The sequence below is a fragment of the Cladophialophora bantiana genome, assembly GCF_000835475.1.
Source record: "Cladophialophora bantiana CBS 173.52 unplaced genomic scaffold supercont1.15, whole genome shotgun sequence".
Lineage (NCBI taxonomy): Eukaryota > Fungi > Ascomycota > Eurotiomycetes > Chaetothyriales > Herpotrichiellaceae > Cladophialophora > Cladophialophora bantiana.
Genome location: NW_015971589.1, coordinates 697,989 through 715,658, shown reverse-complemented (window position 1 = coordinate 715,658; position 17,670 = coordinate 697,989). Strand labels below are relative to the sequence as shown.

At 52.2% G+C, this 17,670-nt stretch overlaps 7 protein-coding genes across 7 annotated transcripts; 4 read left to right on the top strand and 3 right to left on the bottom strand.

Moving 5' to 3' along the window:
- Window positions 1-80: 80 nt before the first annotated feature.
- Window positions 81-1,906, top strand: Z519_09414 (uncharacterized protein; the record flags this gene model as incomplete). Its single annotated transcript, XM_016767137.1, has 3 exons — window positions 81-294; window positions 425-1,579; window positions 1,659-1,906. The coding sequence occupies 3 exons, from the start codon at window positions 81-83 to the stop codon at window positions 1,904-1,906; spliced, it is 1,617 nt and encodes a 538-aa protein (XP_016616653.1).
- A 1,217-nt stretch (window positions 1,907-3,123) lies between these two features.
- On the top strand, window positions 3,124-5,344 carry Z519_09413 (uncharacterized protein; the record flags this gene model as incomplete). The annotated part of the gene is made up of 5 exons (XM_016767136.1): window positions 3,124-3,463; window positions 3,597-3,873; window positions 3,952-4,118; window positions 4,198-4,793; window positions 4,847-5,344. 5 exons carry the CDS (start codon window positions 3,124-3,126, stop codon window positions 5,342-5,344), a joined length of 1,878 nt encoding a protein of 625 aa, XP_016616652.1.
- Window positions 5,345-5,764: 420 nt separating this feature from the next.
- Z519_09412 (uncharacterized protein) lies at window positions 5,765-8,359 on the bottom strand (the record flags this gene model as incomplete). The annotated part of the gene is made up of 1 exon (XM_016767135.1): window positions 5,765-8,359. The coding sequence occupies one exon, from the start codon at window positions 8,357-8,359 to the stop codon at window positions 5,765-5,767; it is 2,595 nt and encodes an 864-aa protein (XP_016616651.1).
- Window positions 8,360-8,701: 342 nt separating this feature from the next.
- Window positions 8,702-9,576, top strand: Z519_09411 (uncharacterized protein; the record flags this gene model as incomplete). Its single annotated transcript, XM_016767134.1, has 2 exons — window positions 8,702-9,366; window positions 9,486-9,576. 2 exons carry the CDS (start codon window positions 8,702-8,704, stop codon window positions 9,574-9,576), a joined length of 756 nt encoding a protein of 251 aa, XP_016616650.1.
- Window positions 9,577-9,906: 330 nt separating this feature from the next.
- On the bottom strand, window positions 9,907-11,908 carry Z519_09410 (uncharacterized protein; the record flags this gene model as incomplete). The annotated part of the gene is made up of 6 exons (XM_016767133.1): window positions 9,907-10,055; window positions 10,212-10,445; window positions 10,522-10,796; window positions 10,872-11,205; window positions 11,266-11,820; window positions 11,875-11,908. 6 exons carry the CDS (start codon window positions 11,906-11,908, stop codon window positions 9,907-9,909), a joined length of 1,581 nt encoding a protein of 526 aa, XP_016616649.1.
- Window positions 11,909-13,054: 1,146 nt separating this feature from the next.
- Window positions 13,055-15,058, bottom strand: Z519_09409 (uncharacterized protein; the record flags this gene model as incomplete). The annotated part of the gene is made up of 3 exons (XM_016767132.1): window positions 13,055-13,830; window positions 13,883-14,201; window positions 14,261-15,058. 3 exons carry the CDS (start codon window positions 15,056-15,058, stop codon window positions 13,055-13,057), a joined length of 1,893 nt encoding a protein of 630 aa, XP_016616648.1.
- A 653-nt stretch (window positions 15,059-15,711) lies between these two features.
- Window positions 15,712-17,420, top strand: Z519_09408 (uncharacterized protein; the record flags this gene model as incomplete). The annotated part of the gene is made up of 2 exons (XM_016767131.1): window positions 15,712-16,503; window positions 16,575-17,420. 2 exons carry the CDS (start codon window positions 15,712-15,714, stop codon window positions 17,418-17,420), a joined length of 1,638 nt encoding a protein of 545 aa, XP_016616647.1.
- Window positions 17,421-17,670: the final 250 nt, after the last annotated feature.

Here is a 17,670-nt window from a genome sequence, read left to right as displayed (position 1 = left end):
CACTCACTCCAGGCTTGCTCCTTTACTCATACCACTAACTCAAAAACGATCTTGGCTTTAATGCAGCATACACCGACAGCATGGCGAACAAGGGACCCTATCTTGGCCTGCGAGGCAAGCGCCTGACAACTGCCCTGATCGTAATGGTCGTCTGCCCGGCCTACATCTTAATCGGGTACAACAATGCAGCTGCCGGTGGTCTCTTAACACTTCCATCCTTTGTCGAGACGTTTCCGCGGATTGACACTGTCAATACGACGGGCCAGCAGCAGGCAGATAACGCAAGGATTCAAGGTATGTCTCTACGCCTCAGTCCTGCGGTCGGATTTTTCATTATTACTGTTTTCTGTCTGTCCCACGTCCACCGCCAGCTCTCGTCTTGCCGCCAGACGTGATGAAGGCTGATGGGCGACAATGTTATTAGGCACTGTTGTGGCATTGTACACCGTTGGGTGTATGTTCGGCTCCCTTCTATGTCTGAAGGTCGGCGATAGACTCGGCCGCCTGCGCACCATCATGCTGGGCTCCGTCATCGAGATCATTGGCGCCATCATCATGTGTACTTCTTTCTCTCTGGGCCAACTCATTGTCAGTCGCGTCGTCCTCGGCTTCGGCTTCGGCGCCATCAGCGCTACTGTCCCCGTTTGGCAGTCAGAGTGCTCGCCCGCCGAGCACCGCGGAGCGCTGGTTGTGCTTGAAGGTATGTTTGCGAGTTGCGGACTGGCGCTCAGTCAGTGGGTCGAATTGGGATTCTTTTTCGCACCGGGAAGCGTGAGCTGGCGATTTCCCTGGGCGTTTCCTATTGTGCTCGCCGTTTGGATTCTGACAGCCTGTATGTTTCTACCGGATTCACCGCGATGGCTGGTCAAAAAGGGACGCATCGTCGAAGCGACAGCCATCCTCGCCATCCTCGAAGACCTGCCGGAAGACTCGACTGAAATCCAGACCCCCATCCGCGAGATGCAGAAATCCCTCGCGGAAATGGATAAAGGGAGCCTTCTAGGTCTTTTTCGCAACAGTGGGGACCGGCTGCTAAATCGGACCTTCTTAGCATGCTTCAGCACCTTTTCGCAGCAGATGAACGGCGCAGGCGTGATCGGATTCTATACGACCACCATTTTTGAACAATATGTCGGCCTCTCACCACTTGTTTCTCGTATTCTATCCGGTTCAGTGTACACCTGGCAAATCGCCTGCTCTTTCTTGACCATCTACACAGTCGACAGCTTCGGCCGCCGCCCACTCATGCTTCTCGGTGCCGCTGGCATGGGTGCCGTGTTCATTATTCTCACTGGTACGGTTGGACACGCCGCGGACTCGCGCGCATGCTCCATCGTGTCAGCTTTATGCGTCTTTTTGTACGGCTTCTTCTTCACCGTGGGCGCGTTGGGGGTGAATTACCTCTACGGCACAGAAGTCGCTCCCTTGGCATACCGGGTGCCAATTTACAGCCTGACCTCGACGACGCTGTGGTCAATCAACTTTCTGGTAGTGGAGATTACGCCAATTGGGTTTACGAACCTCAACAACCGGTTCTTCGTTATCTTTGCCGCGACCAATTTGTGTCTAATTCTCCCTGGTCAGCACTCCATTCCTCTTCCAAAGTCCAGTTCAAGAAGGCGAATCACCTTCACGACTGACCTGATTCGTGTGAACAGTGGTATACTTCTTCTTCCCTGAAACTCGCCGACACTCGCTTGAAGCTATCGATGCCATTTTCAAGGGCGCCAACAGCCCGTTCGATGTCGTCCGCCGTGCCAAGAAACTCCCCTCTGATGTGGTGCGAAGAGAAGATGCGATTCATATAGCTGAGGCTGGAAAGTCGGATGAGACAAGCACACCGCTGGAGGAAGGGTCCTCGCCGAACGAGAAAGCCGTTTATCAAATGGTGGAAAAAGTGGCATAAGCGCGTGCGACGCTGGACAGTGTGAGAGCAAGAATATGGCCGGCTCATGTGTGCACAATTCATGGCAACTGGATGATTGGTACAAGACAATCGTCGCGACCGTCATAACTCGAGCTGGTGTATCGGGGTCACATGTTTCAGCATCTCCTCTGAGTCTGCGGTGATATCCTGAACTCAGGTGTTGGGCTCCTTCCGATGGGATATGGTCATGTCAAATATTGCCTTCGCAGTCCAGATTTCCTCTCGTCTCGGCTCAATCAACCAGATTAGGGGTACAAATGGATTGGTTCTAGGATATCGGAACCCATTTCATGCATTCAGCAAGACAACAATTCTCAACCTATCCCTGCACCGGAACTTTGCTGGCACAGCCGTGGACCCTAAACATGTTGACCTTGAAAGAACAGATTATGGACACATTTACATATCGCAATGTTGGCACTACAAGTGATTCCAGGTATGTGTGAAGCTAGTCGTTGGTGAGTTTGTATTGTCCGGCCGGACATTTGGAGCTTTCATGGCTTCTAGAGTCGACGGAGATCTCCTTCATCAATTCATATCTATCTCCAAGAGTCAGGCGCCAAAAGGATACTAGGATCAACATCAAGTCCAAGTCTTGCTTGATTATCTCCGCGGGTAAATCACAGACAAACCGGCAACAGAACGATAGCCGGCGGCAAGTGACCGAGAACCGTGCGAGACTTTCTCGGAGGTCTGTCCTGCGACTGCACGTCCCCGGCTATTAGCAATTCAGACTTCCGTGCCTAAATGCCAGTCCTATAGCGGGAACATATAATGCCTCGTCGGCACGGAGAAATTCGTCTCCGGCTCCATTCCTCGCGATCAATGCCCCCCTTTTTCCTATACTCCATCCTCAACGCATTTCCTGGGCATACCTCGGGGCACAACTGCTAGCGGATATTCAAATTGCGAATAAAGTGAAAGAAATGTCAAGGTTGAGAGGGCAAAGCATGCCTCTCAGAGTGATGGGGAAAATGAGGTTAGACAGGGATGCCTTGTGGAGACAATGAAGACTGAATACGGGAGTATCTGCGGGACTTCATACTTACAATTATACCTGTTATCAAGACGAGGCGTCCAGGAGATTTAAACCTCAGACAACCTTACCTCAAATCACTTTTTTCTGCTTGCTGCTGAACATTATCAGGTTTGCGAGGTCTAAGGGAAGGCGAACAGTAGCACCGTTAACACACGATATGGCCCCCCTGCTAGATATAGAACCTGATTCGCCTTTTGACAGTGGATTTCTTGACCTGAAGCAGGCTACGGTCGCCACCAGCGATGTACAGGTATCTAATGGCTTTCTCGGTCAGGATGAGAACGGCCACAATGGACTTGTCGAACACGTTCCACCGCTCACCAATCGGACGGAGTCCCTGTATATTGTGAAAGAGGTGTCCATGGGCACGAGAAAGCCTATCCGCGTCGTGTGCCTCGGGGCAGGCTACTCGGGAATAATGATGGGTATTGTATATGCGCAGCGCATGACCGAGATGAACGTGGGCTTTTGCATTTATGAGAAGAATGCTGACATGGGTGGGACCTGGTTGGAGAATAGGTATGTTCTTCCTTCATTGCGAAACATAACCGTGCTGTGCCTTTTCGCTCTCGTGGAATTCAGGTCCGGAATCAGATGCGGATAGCTAACGTGCTGCATATTGGTATCCAGGCTGCCAATGCGACATTCCTGCACATAACTACTCCTACTCTTTTGAGCCCAACCCCAACTGGCCCAATTACTACGCCACCTCGCGGCAGATTCATGATTACATGAAGCATGTGATGGAGAAGTACGACGTGGATAAATACATCCACACTTCCCACCAGATCCTAATGGCAACCTGGGACTCAGAGCAAGGGCGATGGGATCTCAGGGTTAGGAGACCCAGCGGAGAGGAATTCGATGATCACTGCGAGGTGTTTATCAATGCTGGGGGCTTGCTCAAGTAGGTCTTTTATGCTCTAGAACCACTGAGGAAGAGCAAGATGACATTGTTACTGTGGTCCAAATTATAGCTGACAAGGTCACACGGCAACTGGAAGTGGCCAAATATCCCTGGTATCGGAGAGTTCGAAGGAAAATTGATGCATTCAGCCAGTTGGGATGAGTCTTACGATCTCACGGGCAAACGCGTTGCTGTCATTGGGATCGGATCGTCGGGTATACAGATCGTCCCCAAAATCGTGAAAGGTATCCCATTCCCTTCCTTCTAATATGCAAGCACAACATTCGTTGCCATGTGTACGTCGCTAATGACAAACATAAATAGATGTGGACAAGTTGGCCGTCTTCATCCGCTCTAAAACCTGGATATCCCCTGGCCCAGGTATCAACGAACCCTCAGAAGACGACCCAAAGATGGATCCACACTACAATTACACCCCTGACGAAATCTCCCGCCTCAATAGCGACCCGGAGTATCTCAAGCAACATCGGCGCAACCTGGCCGACCGACGCGCCAAGATCTTCGACCGCGCAATCAAGACCAGTGATCTTCAGTCTAGAGCGCAAGTAGTTTTCCGCGCCACCATGAAAGAGCGCCTGGGAGACACCGAAAAGGGGCGCAGAATTGCGGAGATGCTTATCCCTGATTTCCCGATCGGGTGCAGGAGACAGACGCCCGGCTTCGGCTTCTTGGAGAGCTTGGTGAGGCCCAATGTCGAGGTGATACAGGATCGGATCGTGAGGGTCACCAAGGAAGGGATTGTATGTAAGGATGGGGAGGAGACGAAGTTGGAATCCATTATTTGCGCCACGGGGTTTGATACGACCTTCAAGCCTCGAATTCCGATCGTCGGCCAGAATGGGTTAGATTTGTGGCGGGAATGGGACAAGGAAGACCCAGAGGCATATTTTGGGATTGAGGTAAGGAAACTTTCCTTCCCCTTTTTTTTTAAATTTTATATGGATGATAATAGCGAGAGGAAAAGAGAGCTTTAGCTAACAGCACCATCAAAGCCTTCCTCGGCCCCAATAGTCCCATCTCCAACGGCACGCTTGTCGGCGGTCTCCAGATGACGGCCGTGTACATCTACAGAGCCATCTTCAAATTGCAGACTCAGTCCATCAAATCTCTAACCGTCAAGTCCGAGGTGGTGCGCGACTACAACATCCACTGCCACAAGTGGCTCGAGCGCAGCGTCTGGACGGCCCCCTGCGCGAACTGGTACAAGCGCGGGACCAAGGACGGGAAGGTGGTCGCCATCTACGCGGGCACGAGCTACCATTTCATGGAGGCACTCCGCGAGCCCCGGTGGGAGGACTACGGGTACGAGTACGACGTCGACGCCGGCGGCGTGGGCAGGAACCGCTTCGCGTACCTAGGCAACGGACATACTGTGGACGAGGAGCGCGGGGAGAATATGGCGAAGATCCAGACGTTGGATTTTGACGAGTACTGGGATATTGTGGCGTAGAAGGAGATAATGTAGGACTCCAAGCATATGACGAGTGCGTTCGAATGGGGGAGGCTTTTTTGAAGACAGAAAGAAGAGATATGAGAAGGTCATGTTGGTTGTGAATTTCGAATGACACTGCATGAATGTTTTCAAAAGGCGCTCCCTCCCGTCCACACAAAGTTGACTTGAAGCCCACAGTCACACCCTCCCGGGTGTCATTTTCCCAAAGTCCAAGGTGAGTGTCTTCGGCCGGTTCGACCGCTTCTGTTTCGTCTTATCCAGCTAGTCTCTTAGGCAACGCGCATCCTGAGCCCACTAGCCAGCATACTTGGCTCGATAGGGGGTAGACAAAGCCAAGGTGTCTAGGAGCAGGGAGGCCAGTATCGACAAGCTTCGAGTAAGTCAGGGTTGAGGATGGGACATGTCAGCAGTGAACCGTCAATCGATGCACCACCTCAGCGCAGCAAAAGGGTCTGAAGCCGTGACTTTGTACCACTCGCCGACCAAGGAGAAGTAGCAAATGTATCTTGCGCACAGTGCCACTGCGGACTCGACTACCGAATCCAACGGCTCATAAGGCAAGATGCTAGTCGCGAGGCTATTCAGTTCTGCTTCCGCGTGAGTAGCTTGCATCCATGCCGCTACAATATTCAGCATCTTGTCTTCATTGTCTGGAAGAATAAGCGATCCTCGTCTGCACTTCTTCTTGAATGCAAGAGAATACCCACAAATGGTGTCCAAGGCCTGCCCATTTACCTCGGGAAGCCTAGTGAGCGATACATGGGTGTGGGCTCTCGCATGGAAAGGCTTTTTCGACGGCCTGTAGGTCGCAAATACTGCTGGGTATCGGTTCCACACCTCCACGTCGTTCTGCTGCCTCATATTGGTAAGGTCGGTATGATCTTGCACGAAGAACACGGGCATCTCATGCCTGCAGTCGGGTACTACGGGCGTCTGATGCCAGAGGTCTTGAATAAGGCAGCTGTACCAGCTTCCATCATTGTCTTTGAGCATTATGGCTTTGCCAGCAGCCGATGCAGTTGGTTGGCGACACAGATTGATAAAATTGTGCTTTGAGCCCAATGTTCTTTCGTCCTTGTTCCTTGAAACGGGCAAAAGTGCAGTGACAGGAAGAGCCGCATCCACGGTGTACTCTAGTCCGGTGTCTGTGCGCGGGACATAATACATAGCAATCTCAATGGAATTTTGGAAAGCCAACTTTGCAAAGCCAGAATTTGTGCCACCCAATAATGTAGCCGGTGCCCATCGACAGCCGGCATCTTCGAGCTTCGGCGAGCACCTGGTGAAGATTATGCCAATCGGCACGGAGTCAACTTGTCTCCAGAAAGCTGCCATCTTTTTGCTGTCTTCAGCATCAATAATGGTGGAAAGGTCTAATTGAAGAATAGCTCCTAAACACAAGGCCTCGTCACTTGGCCAGCTGGTCTGCCTCGAGTTCATGGCAATCTTAATTTGGCCAAGTTCTAACGGCCGCTCTCGATCTTGGCCACTTTCGAGAAGATTTGTTGCCGAGTGCAGAACCGCCATGCCGTAAGAAACATTGGTCAAGGGACTTGCGGGGATACGCAACTTGAGCTCCTCATGCCAGTTATTCATGAGGTCATAGAGATCAACAGCCCGGCCACGGAACTGGAACCACACTCGTCTCGCTAGGCGGCCTTCAGAGAAAGTCCACAACCTGGTAGTCCAGCCCGAGATTGAAATTCGGGCAAGTATTTCAATTGGAGAGATGCTCAACGAATCTGAAGCCTGTAGATAGGAGTCCAGCACCAGGACACCACCAGCTTTAACGAATATGTCACTTAGGTGCAATAGAGCCTTCCTGCGTAGGTCCAGCGGAAAGCGAGGTAGGCAGATCGTGTCCATCCAGATTGGTGTGTGGACTACTCGAGAGTTTGAAATCCCCAGCGCATCAACGTTGTGTTGCAGTTTTTCGAGCACGCATGTTGGCAGAGAGTTAGCCTGGAGATTGCCATGCCCATCTGCCCAAACATGAGATATTGCAACGTAGTTCCTAGTTCGTTTCTCATCCTGTATGGACAACATGGCCTCTCCCGCAGCATGTTGTACTGTGAACAAGGCAATTGAGTTTCGGTGCACTATCCTCACCATTTCCTTTGTTGACGGGCTAATGAGTTCGCACTCGCAGTCGGCTTTAATATGCTGGATATCGTAGTCATCAACATCAATATGCAATGAATTACATCTCTGGGGGCTGCATGTACCATGATCATCGCGTACTTTCGGTGGGTCGAGGTTTGCGATGTACCACAAGACTCCGATTGAGAAGCCTTGGACGTTGACAAAGCCATGTAATCTGTTGGGACACCAGTTTTGCAACCTGCGCAGCAGAGGCTGGCAAACACTTTGGGGCAGTAGCCACAATGTGGACGGAGTACCGTCGCCGATACCCCTCGCACGAGCTATATCGGCGAGGGCCTGACTAAGGTAATCTCCCAAGGCAGCAATGCTCAAGAGCACGAGACTGAGCGTGTCCGTCATCTTGTCTTGGTATGCATCAATGACGCGATTCCATGTGGCTTCAGCAGCATCAATAATATCATCTCTTTTTGAAACCCAGTCGTCGAATTGGTCGCACAAGTCGATGTCATCACCAAGTTTGTTTTGAAGGCTTTCATCGAGTTCACATTCGAGAGTCATTGATTCCAGAGACCACTGGCCCACAATGTCCGTTAGAGACTTTGATGAGAACCGAGAGGTGTTCCTGGTACGTCCAGGTACTCTGAAAGCCATAGGGTCGATGGTATTACCAGTGACCTCGCACAGCAAACCGAAGTAGAGCCACTTTTGGAGGAATGAAGCGATCTGCGCTTCATCACGAACCTCTTTGCCATGACGAGATAGAGTTTCGGGCCAGCGCTCCGCTGTAACATTCCAGCCTTTTCGAAAAGGATATGTAAGGAACGAATCACCGTCATACGGCTCCTTGCAGAGAAAAGGAACAGGGAGCGATCCAATCACGGGATTAGAAGGTAGAGGAAGATGATCCATGTCACTTTCAAGTGCGAGAGAAGCGTGTACAGGCCAGGCTCAACATGCTGTCTTCTTGCGCTGCCCTCGCGTGTACGGCATCGCTTTACCATATCCACATTCCTCTGTTGCTTGGCATGCACCACTATGAAACATTTTGAGGCTGGGTGAGACACAGCCTCGCTATCGACAAGGATAGTTCTAGCGGCAATCTCGGCAAAGCTACCACATTTCTTGCACTCATTTATCCACTTGTTAAAGCGGCACCAAATCAAGATTTCCGGACTAGGCAGTTGAAAATAAAACCCCGCGTCCTTGCGTGAGCCCCACTTCCTTCTCTCATGCTTTCAGCCTTGTGTCTCGATGATCTTCTATTCTGAATCGAACTGTCACTGCACACAGTCACGATGCCCGCCCGATGCGCCTTCCGGAGCCTACACTCCTTTCGCTCCACCGACGACAGGCACCGCGTCCCAGGACCAAGACTCATCTCGCCTAGAGTTTCTGAAGAAAGAACCAGAGGAGCTCCCTATCGGGAAAGTCCACTTGGCATCGAGGATTGTGGTCATGAACACCGACGGCAAAGAAGACCAACGCCCCAGGGGCGTATACTCCAATGGAAAAAGAGGCGTCATGGCTTTCGGCACGCCAGGGCGGAGTAAGCGTAACTGGGCCCTGTTGCTAGACATTGTCGGACACGAGGCAGCCCCCAGCAGTCAGCAAGCCACCTCACCGGCGATGCTATTTCTGGACGAAATCATGCTCAGGACTGCCAGTCGTGCACACGATTACGAAACTCAAATACCAATACAAATCCGGGTCGCTGGACGAGTCGCTGGCGGACTGCTTCGGGACGATTCTAAAGCACTGGAAGCTCCGGCAGACGGATCCGTCCCGTGCCACTGGGATTTCGTAGCCAGCCAAGACAATTGGATGATTATAGATGACCAGCCAAGGAAGACAACTACGGCGGCGTGCACACAACTGGGGCATCCCGAACCATGCTTTTTTGTCTTGCTGTTATTGCGGTAGGCCGTAGGTCGTGGAAGGTGCTTGGGCGGATCTAGTACGAAGCCATGACTGACGAGGCGAATCTCCGCCAGGGCGCCACGTTCTCTGACTTTGCCCGGATCACGCTGATGCATAGCCCAGACAAGTATAAGACCAAGGTGAGTGATGCCTGGAAAGCCGTTGGCGTTCTGAAACAGCTAGCTGGTTTGCTCCGAGATGTTGGATGAAAAAGGGTCCGGGTGTCACAGGCCGGCCAAGTTCTGTCTGCTATTACAGTTCTCGGTCCGAGTAGTAATTGCTATTGACTGATTCCCTATATGCAGCCACATAAGTCCTCGTGTTATGAGCAAGGAAGATGAAGCAGAGAAGGGGAATGTTTTGCAGACACCACGTTCCCTAGGAAAGCTATGCTAATGCACAGGTCGGTGCCCGCTCTCCCTCTCTCCCTCTTTTGGCAGGTCAACAGTCAGGACCTCGAAGCGTCACGAACGGAGCTCTTGATGGCTTCAGATGTCCTCTGGAAGGCGAGCACGGGTAAATCGCGACCACCACAGCCATCACATGGCGACAATCTCAGCCCACTGGCTGTGGCCTATGTCCTCTCCTTCAAACTTGATCGTCGGACCCTCATAATGCTTCCGCGCGTGGGCGAACCAGTTCACAACCCCCAGCAGCAGGGCAATTCCCAGGATGACGCAGGTGTAATCTTTCAAAATTGGAAGATGTCAGCGCCCTCCGCTTTTGAGCATCGACACACAGTTTTTTTTTAAAAAAAAAAAGGGTGGTCGGGGAAAGGGGTCCAGCGGAGACACGCATATTGCTGGAAGTGCATTTCGAGAACGGGAGCGTTTAAACAACTTACTCATAGTCGTCGCCGAAGTGGGCAGGAAGACGGGAAAATTGAAGAAGACAGTCGTGATGAGGGAGAAAGCAACCACGATGACGTTCGCGATCCACCCGACTGCAGACGGCGGCGCGAAGTAGCGAGTCGGGGGCAGATATTTCGGCCCTCGGCGGCGGTATATGAGGAGCGCGACGGGGATGAGGAAGGAGATCTCTTGCAGCACGATCGAGGAGCCGATCAACGCGTTAAAGGCTGGATTGTTGCCCTGTTAGCGAGGAGGAGCGAGAGAATGAAGAATAGATCCAAACTCGGAAATCCAAGGACGCACCCGTAGTCGAGGCGACGAAAACGCAGCCACACACGACCAGTATTCCATATGTCAGAAAAAGAGCGTAGACCGGCACCTGCAGCGTCGGGTGGATTCTGGCTAGCCTGGAAGAGAAGACGAGGCCGTTGTCGCGGGCGAAGGACCAGGCAAGACGGGACGACGTCTCTTGGATGGCGTTGAGGATGAACACGGACATGATAATGGCAACGGTGATGAATGCCACGGCGAGGGCGGTGGATCGAAGACCTTGTCTTACCACAACCCAAGGGACGTATCTGTTTTTGTCGGGGATTGTTAGTTGTTACATTTGGTCATGGAAGTTGGATCGTGCCGGGCGAAGTTCTCCTTACTCGGTAGTGGTCAGGATAGCCTCGATATCTGTCAAGGCATAGAGTTGGGCAACTGTGTAGGCGAAAGCCGTCGTGCAGCCGATGATCACTGCAGTTACCATGGCCATGGGCACCGTTCGGCTTGGATCCTTGCACTCCTCGGCAATGTGCATCGAGGCATCCAGGCCGATGTACATGAAACACGAGGTGGATAGACCAATGATGAAGCATACTCCATCTGACCAGCCCGTATAGTTGATGAAGGTGGCCCAGACGAAACTCGATGGAGCCTTTGGCGATGAACGAACCAGTAGAGCTATGAAGCTGGCCAGAAACAAGCCCAATGTGAGAGCGACTGTGCGAAGGATTAGCTTCGAACCGCGTTGGGACGACTAAACATGATGTGAGCACGTACATCCAATATTGTGAGTCCATGGCGCCTTTTTCAGCATGAACAAGTTGTTAACAAGGACAAAAAGAGCCATGCCCTGGTAGATGAGAAAGACATGCCACTCCTTGGTCTCAAATCCAGGGTTCAGAGCCGCCACCAAGGCCATAATCTGCTGGGCAGGGATAATTGTCACGGCGGCACCGATGGCGATCCATGAGAAGATGGACAGCAGACCACAGGCGTACGAGATAGTTTGTTTCATTTTTTTCGGCGCGAGGATCGAGGCAAAATGATATTGTCCCCCAGCGGTCGGATAAACGCTCGCCAATTCTGCCATCGAGATAGCAATGCTCATGTAGGCAATTGAAGAGATGATGATGCTGTAGATCAGAGTGGCAGGCCCGCCTTGTAAAAGGGCCAACTGGATGCTGCCTGCAACGCCAGCCCAGCTGTTACATATCACAAAGGCGAAGGCGACGATATTCCATTTTGTGAACTGTGTTTTCGCGGGCGGACTTCCGACAGTGAGGCTTTGGACAGTTCCATCACCCACGCTGATGAACCGGTGCAGTTGCTGCTCTGTTGCTGCTAATTAGCTTGGAAAGGCTCCAAGGGAAGTTTATGGATACCCACCACTTGCCACCGCCTTGGGTGTTTTGCTGTCCATGATCTGAGGCGAAGAAAATCGTGCCCGAAGTCAGGCCCAAGAAGACAGTGTCGTCTGATATTGGCAGACCACATATGACGGAGGGTGGTAACGATATAAGAATGATTCGTGACAGGAACAGGATCCGAACAAAAGCCCCAGAACTGATTGAGTTTAATCGCTATTACGAACGGTATGCATTGAGCTTTGAGCGTTGAACCGCGCTTCGATAACCAACTTCGTCGTCGGATTTGACCGGCATCTGTGATGGCTGCGCGGTGCGCTCGCAGGGAGGTGGTTCGTTAGGAATTGTTCGATATCTATCATGGGTCCCTTACTTTGGAGTGCGTGACCCCGCAAACGGTACCGAAATGGTTTCCATTTGGTTGCGCCGATTCCCTCACGCTATCGCCGTCTCGAGACACCCTTATCAGCCCAAGTCCAGTTTTATGTGACGGATCCCATCGGCCTCAGATGTCGATCGACGTTGGGACGAACGTATCGGATCAACTTCGAACAGAGGTGCGGGAGATATTACGAGCATTTCAGACATACTCTGTCTAAAAGGCCAAAGTCTCTTTGATCGGTTGGATCGGTTGGATCGGCTTGCCGTGAGGAGTTTAATGCGCAGGCAGCTTTGAGCCGAGTGTCCTCTCTATTCGAAACCAGGTTGCAATTCCAAGGATAGCGACGAATCCTACACCCTCTCCTGCCATTGCCTACACTAATCTGCTCGGCTGTGATCATAGCCGGGTCCCTTAACAGACTACATTTAACATAAGCTGGTGTATAGACCAGGAGTCTAATTCCGGTTCCAGGGCGCGGTAAAGTCCCGGGTGTAATGGCAAGTCTAATGTAGGTTTGTCAACGAGCCTGTCCCTAGTTGTTTTCAGCATATCGTCCATTTTCTCTCCCTCCGACATGGTAGACACTCGTCAAAGATGGATGTTTGCCACAACAAGCCAGAACAAGGATCCGCAATACTCCGCGTATATACGGAGTACGTCCTCCGAAATGTGGGGGCGGGGCTGACTTCAACACTATCAAAACACCGCGCTTAAAGCTGGGAACGATGCCTTAAATAGGACTAGCGTAATGCGGGGTAAAGGCCTGGATCGCGTGGTCACAGGAAGATTAAAGTGGACAATTGACTATGGAAGTCGCACTTCACAGGTTTGCTGAAACTTTTCTGATCAAATCCTCCTGCTTTGCCCATGCAATGACCTCGTCAGCTGCACGGGAACCCGCGCTCAGCGCCCCCTCAAGATAGCCTTTCCACTCGAATGCCGTCTCGCCGCCTGCGAAGTGGATGTGCTTGAACGGCTGTCGCAGCGCTGCACCATACCTGGAGAGCATTCCAGGTCCCATCACGGACGTGGGCGCGCCACCCAGGTACTCTTCCTCCGGCCAGTTGACATAATTGACCTCGAGGATGTTGTCCTTTGCCAGATGCGCGTGCTCCGCACCCAGCAGCTCGGTAAGATGGTCGATCACGGCTTCGATGCGCTGAAGCTCGTTCAAAGTCGCCCATTTTGCTGCAATTTCACCCGCAATGAACATCGCCAGAGAGTACTGTTTCCGCGTGTCGTCTGAAATATCCCAAGAGAAGCAGATAGGGCCCCTGAAGCTTGAGAACTTGCCCACCAAGCCGAGCTCTTTCCACCACGGGCGACTGTACGTGAGGATCATCTTCGCATATACGCCCGGCTTGGTGCGTGAGACAAGCGCCCTCTTATCATGGGGTAGGGGAGGCGAGAAGTGAATTATCCCATAGGTATTGGTTGGGATGGCAATAATCACTTTCCGGCAGAATATTTTGTCCCCTGTTGCAGTACGGACCAGCGCACCTTCGGCAGTTTGGTGGATATTGTCGACCGGACAGTTGATGAAGATGGATCCGGGCTTCATTTCATCTGCGAGACCAGTCGCAATAGCCGATGTACCTGGCAGAGCATGTAAGCGGGGGAGTTTCTCAAAGTGATCCCTTGTCGTTACCTTGCTTGATCTTGAGTGACTGCGCACCGTCTTCACCCTCAGTAGCGATGCTTATAAACCCACCGCCTGACTTGATGTAATCTAGGAAATAATGCATGCCAATCTCGGCTGGGTCGCGACCGACGACGGCGCTCGTGAAGAACTTCATGGCCGCCTTGCCCATATCATCGCTGAGCCCTTTGCTTTCGGACCACGTCTCCACAGAGACATCAAGAGCTGTAGGGAACTCGTCGAATCGGCGGATGTTGACGTTCTGGCATTCGCCATCGATTACCTCGCACAACGCCATGTTGAACTGGGTGATCTGTTCGGCCTCGGGCTGAGTCATGAATCAATCAGCATACACACCTGCTGAACATCGACTAGGCCATGACTTACAGAACCAGGTCTAGCTCGCAGGATTGTGCCATCCTGAAACTGCCACACTTCGTCGCCCTCGGTATACTGATCCACAATGTCCAAGCCTAGCCGTTTGGCTGTGGCATACACTTTCGGCTGCGTCTTTTTGTTGATCCAAGTCGCTCCGAGCTCGATGATCCCTGGTCCGCTTTGAAGCTGTTGCGACCGGCTTCGACCACCAATGCGGTGCTTGGCTTCCAAAAGCACACAGCTCAACCCAGCCTTTTGAACATCCCACGCTGCTTGAATGCCACTGAAGCCCCCCCCAACAACCACCACGTCGACCTTTGTCGGCGCTACTGGTCGATCGAAGGAACGAATGGAGGGTCCTGCGTAACGCGAGGCGTGTCCCCCAATCGCTGCCACCACCTCGATCTCAAGTTTGGCGCCTGGTATTGCAAGTTTCGTGACCGGAATGAGAGTTGTGATGGGACGATGGGTGGTGCCATGCTCATCGGTCATGAAGGCAAGAAACAATTTGATTAACACTTCGCCTTGCTCCAGGGACCAGTCTACAGCATAGAAGGTGACTTTGATCACATCTCGCGGAGACGCGCAGGACTTCTCCAGTGCTTGGTGGAGATTGTTGTACACGGCCTTGGCCTGCTCTTCCAACGACTCCGGAAAGCTGCCATCGGGCCGTTGAGCAATGATTCCGGACGTAAAGACCAAGCGATTGGTTTGGTTGAGACTGACGGCGTGCGAGTAGAAGCCGGGGTCAGGCATTCCGGGCGCGTCGCAGAATTTGACCTCGGGTCTATCGTCACGGGGCGCCATATTTTGAGCTTGGAAATGTCCAGATGAAGAGAATTGCGAAGGCGTAGAATGGGAAATGTGCGGATCGAGATGATGTAGCAAGCGATCTGTTGTCGATAGGCGCTACAGCTCTCGAAGGAGCTGCACCGTATTTATATGCCTCGAATGCATTACGGAAGTCATGGAGCTTTAGCAAGGGGTGCAGCGGCGAAGATTCATGAAGGACACGGGAATACGAGATACGGACGTACCTCGAACTATTTACCTTGGAGTCTTATTTCGTTAGACTGGCTGTGCGGGCTCAAAGATGTCTCCAAATGCCAAATGCTAAATGCCAAATTGCTATGGCCGTTGGTATGAGTTTGAAGACATCAACGAACAGGGATGAGAGCGAATGCCAGTTGGTTAGAAAGGAAGCCTCGGTTGGTTGTGCACCGCGGCTAATTTCTATCCTTCGAGTTCCCAGCCATCAGTCAGCTTTGCTTCCAGACTTAAAAAGACCAACCGCGATTCGCGCTCCAATTCTTTCTTCATCCTTCCTTTATCCTTGGTTCCTCGCGACCTCACACCGCGGTCGTTCCCCATGAACGACAGGCATGCCGCGAGGACCGTCGCGGAGAGGGTTGGATTCGTGCCAGCAATCCTAGGGCGACTGGGTTCAGCCATCGATCAAAATGGACAAGATACGTTCGCCTCCAAGGCCTGACAAACCGGTCTACACGCGCACCAAGACGGGATGTCTGACTTGCCGCCTCCGACGGAAAAAATGTGATGAAATCAGACCAACCTGCACTGGCTGCGCACGTAATTTCATCGACTGCCAATGGCCTGTTCCGCTGGATCCAGACAAAGGCTCCAGAGCTCGACCAGTCAGGCGCAAGGAGAGACTGTGTGCCTCAAGGAGCACGAGTACTGGTACAAGCACCAAGAGTATCACCAGTCTACCAAGGGAAATCACGTTTGTGTTTGACAGATATTCGCCCCAGTCCGCGGGACATGACGACGGTTCTCCTTGCCCAGCTCCTGTGCTGGATGTTGAGCCTAAAGACGGTGACGGGGATGAAAAGCCTGAATCAGTCATCCGCTGGCAACCACTGACGGCGTCCTTCGTCGGCACTGAGCGGGCTCTTCTGCTCAATCCCTGCTCGATTCTATTACTTCAACACTATTTGGAAGCCACGTCCACGTTCCTGGTCGCGAAGCCCCTCTCTAGCAATCCATTCATCACCCTCGTCCTGCCCTTGGCCTATTCAGACGATCTCCTTATGCATGCTGTGCTCGCCTTGAGCGGAACCCATCTCAGTTACAAAAAGCGCGATGACCTAAAAATCCAATTGGCAACGCGCCAGCATTATTCGTTGCTATTGCGGAATCTTCGGTCTTTGTTCGCAGACGAATCCTCTCATGACGATACTCGCAGGACACTACGCCTGCTTCTGGTCTTGGTTGTACTATGCCATGTTGAGGTAAACCACGCCGCATTCGATCCTTCATGCTTGCCGGGACAGGGATTGCGAATGCTGACATTGATCTTCAGGCTCTGTCTGGTGAACCGCATGGTGGTATCTTCCCGCATTTACGGGCGAGCCGTGAACTTGTCCTCAAGCTCCTGCGAGAGCCGCAGCCAACGCTTCAAGATGATGTGAAGTTGGTGAAAGGATTTGCATTGGAGGTGTACTTGTACTTGGTCTTGGTGAACAGCATTACGCCCTACGGCCGCGACAAGGCTCGTGTTCTCCCTTTCGACTCGTTCTTCTCTTCCCTGGATTTCCTGAAAGAATATGAGACTTTCGGAGTATTCTTCAGTTGTGGACAAGGCCTCTTCGAGATGATTTCTCAAGTCTCTCTCCTAGCGATGAAGAGGCTGACAGAAGAAGAATCCGGCTTGTGCAGCGCCGAAACCCAATCTGATTACGAACGCCTGGTCGACGCGATCAGCCAGTGGCGGTCGCCGCCGGTGGCACCCGAAATGATGGAATGGCAAGCAGAACATGTCTGGATTGGAGAGGTTTATCAGCAGGCTCTCTTGATATTTATCAAGACTTCCATGTGTGGCTCTGTTGTCAGCAACCCCAAGGTCATTGTCGCCATTCAGCGTCATATTGACACGGCATTTCCTTTGTTTGTGCCCGTGTCCATGTCGCCCTTCATCACTATACTGCTGTGGCCGATCATGATCGTCGGCTCTTGCTTGATTTGCGAAGATCAACGCAGAGAATATCTTCGCTGGTTATATTCGGAAACCAAGATCAACATTTCGCAAGTGCGCCAGGCTGCAAAATTCCTGGAACATCTGTGGAAGGACGAGGATGAGCGCGCTTATGGCCCTTTCGGACTGCACTTTGTCATGAAAAAGCATGACATCAATTTCAGCATGGCTTGAAAGTCGCCAATACGACGCCCCGTTTCTGCGACTTGAAGAGAGTGAGGCGCGGGAGGCGCCCATGGCCTCATTTGTGGGAAAATGGAAGGACACCGTCCCTGTCAGTTCCTTCTGCCAAGGACGCTTCAGCTGGTCCAGACAAGCATGGCCGAAAGACAAAGTCCGAAAGAAGCGACGCGCGGACGAATGTGCCTTTTACTAGGTCGGGCCATCCCGCCTGGCAGGATGGTTGAAGGCGAGCCATCGTCAG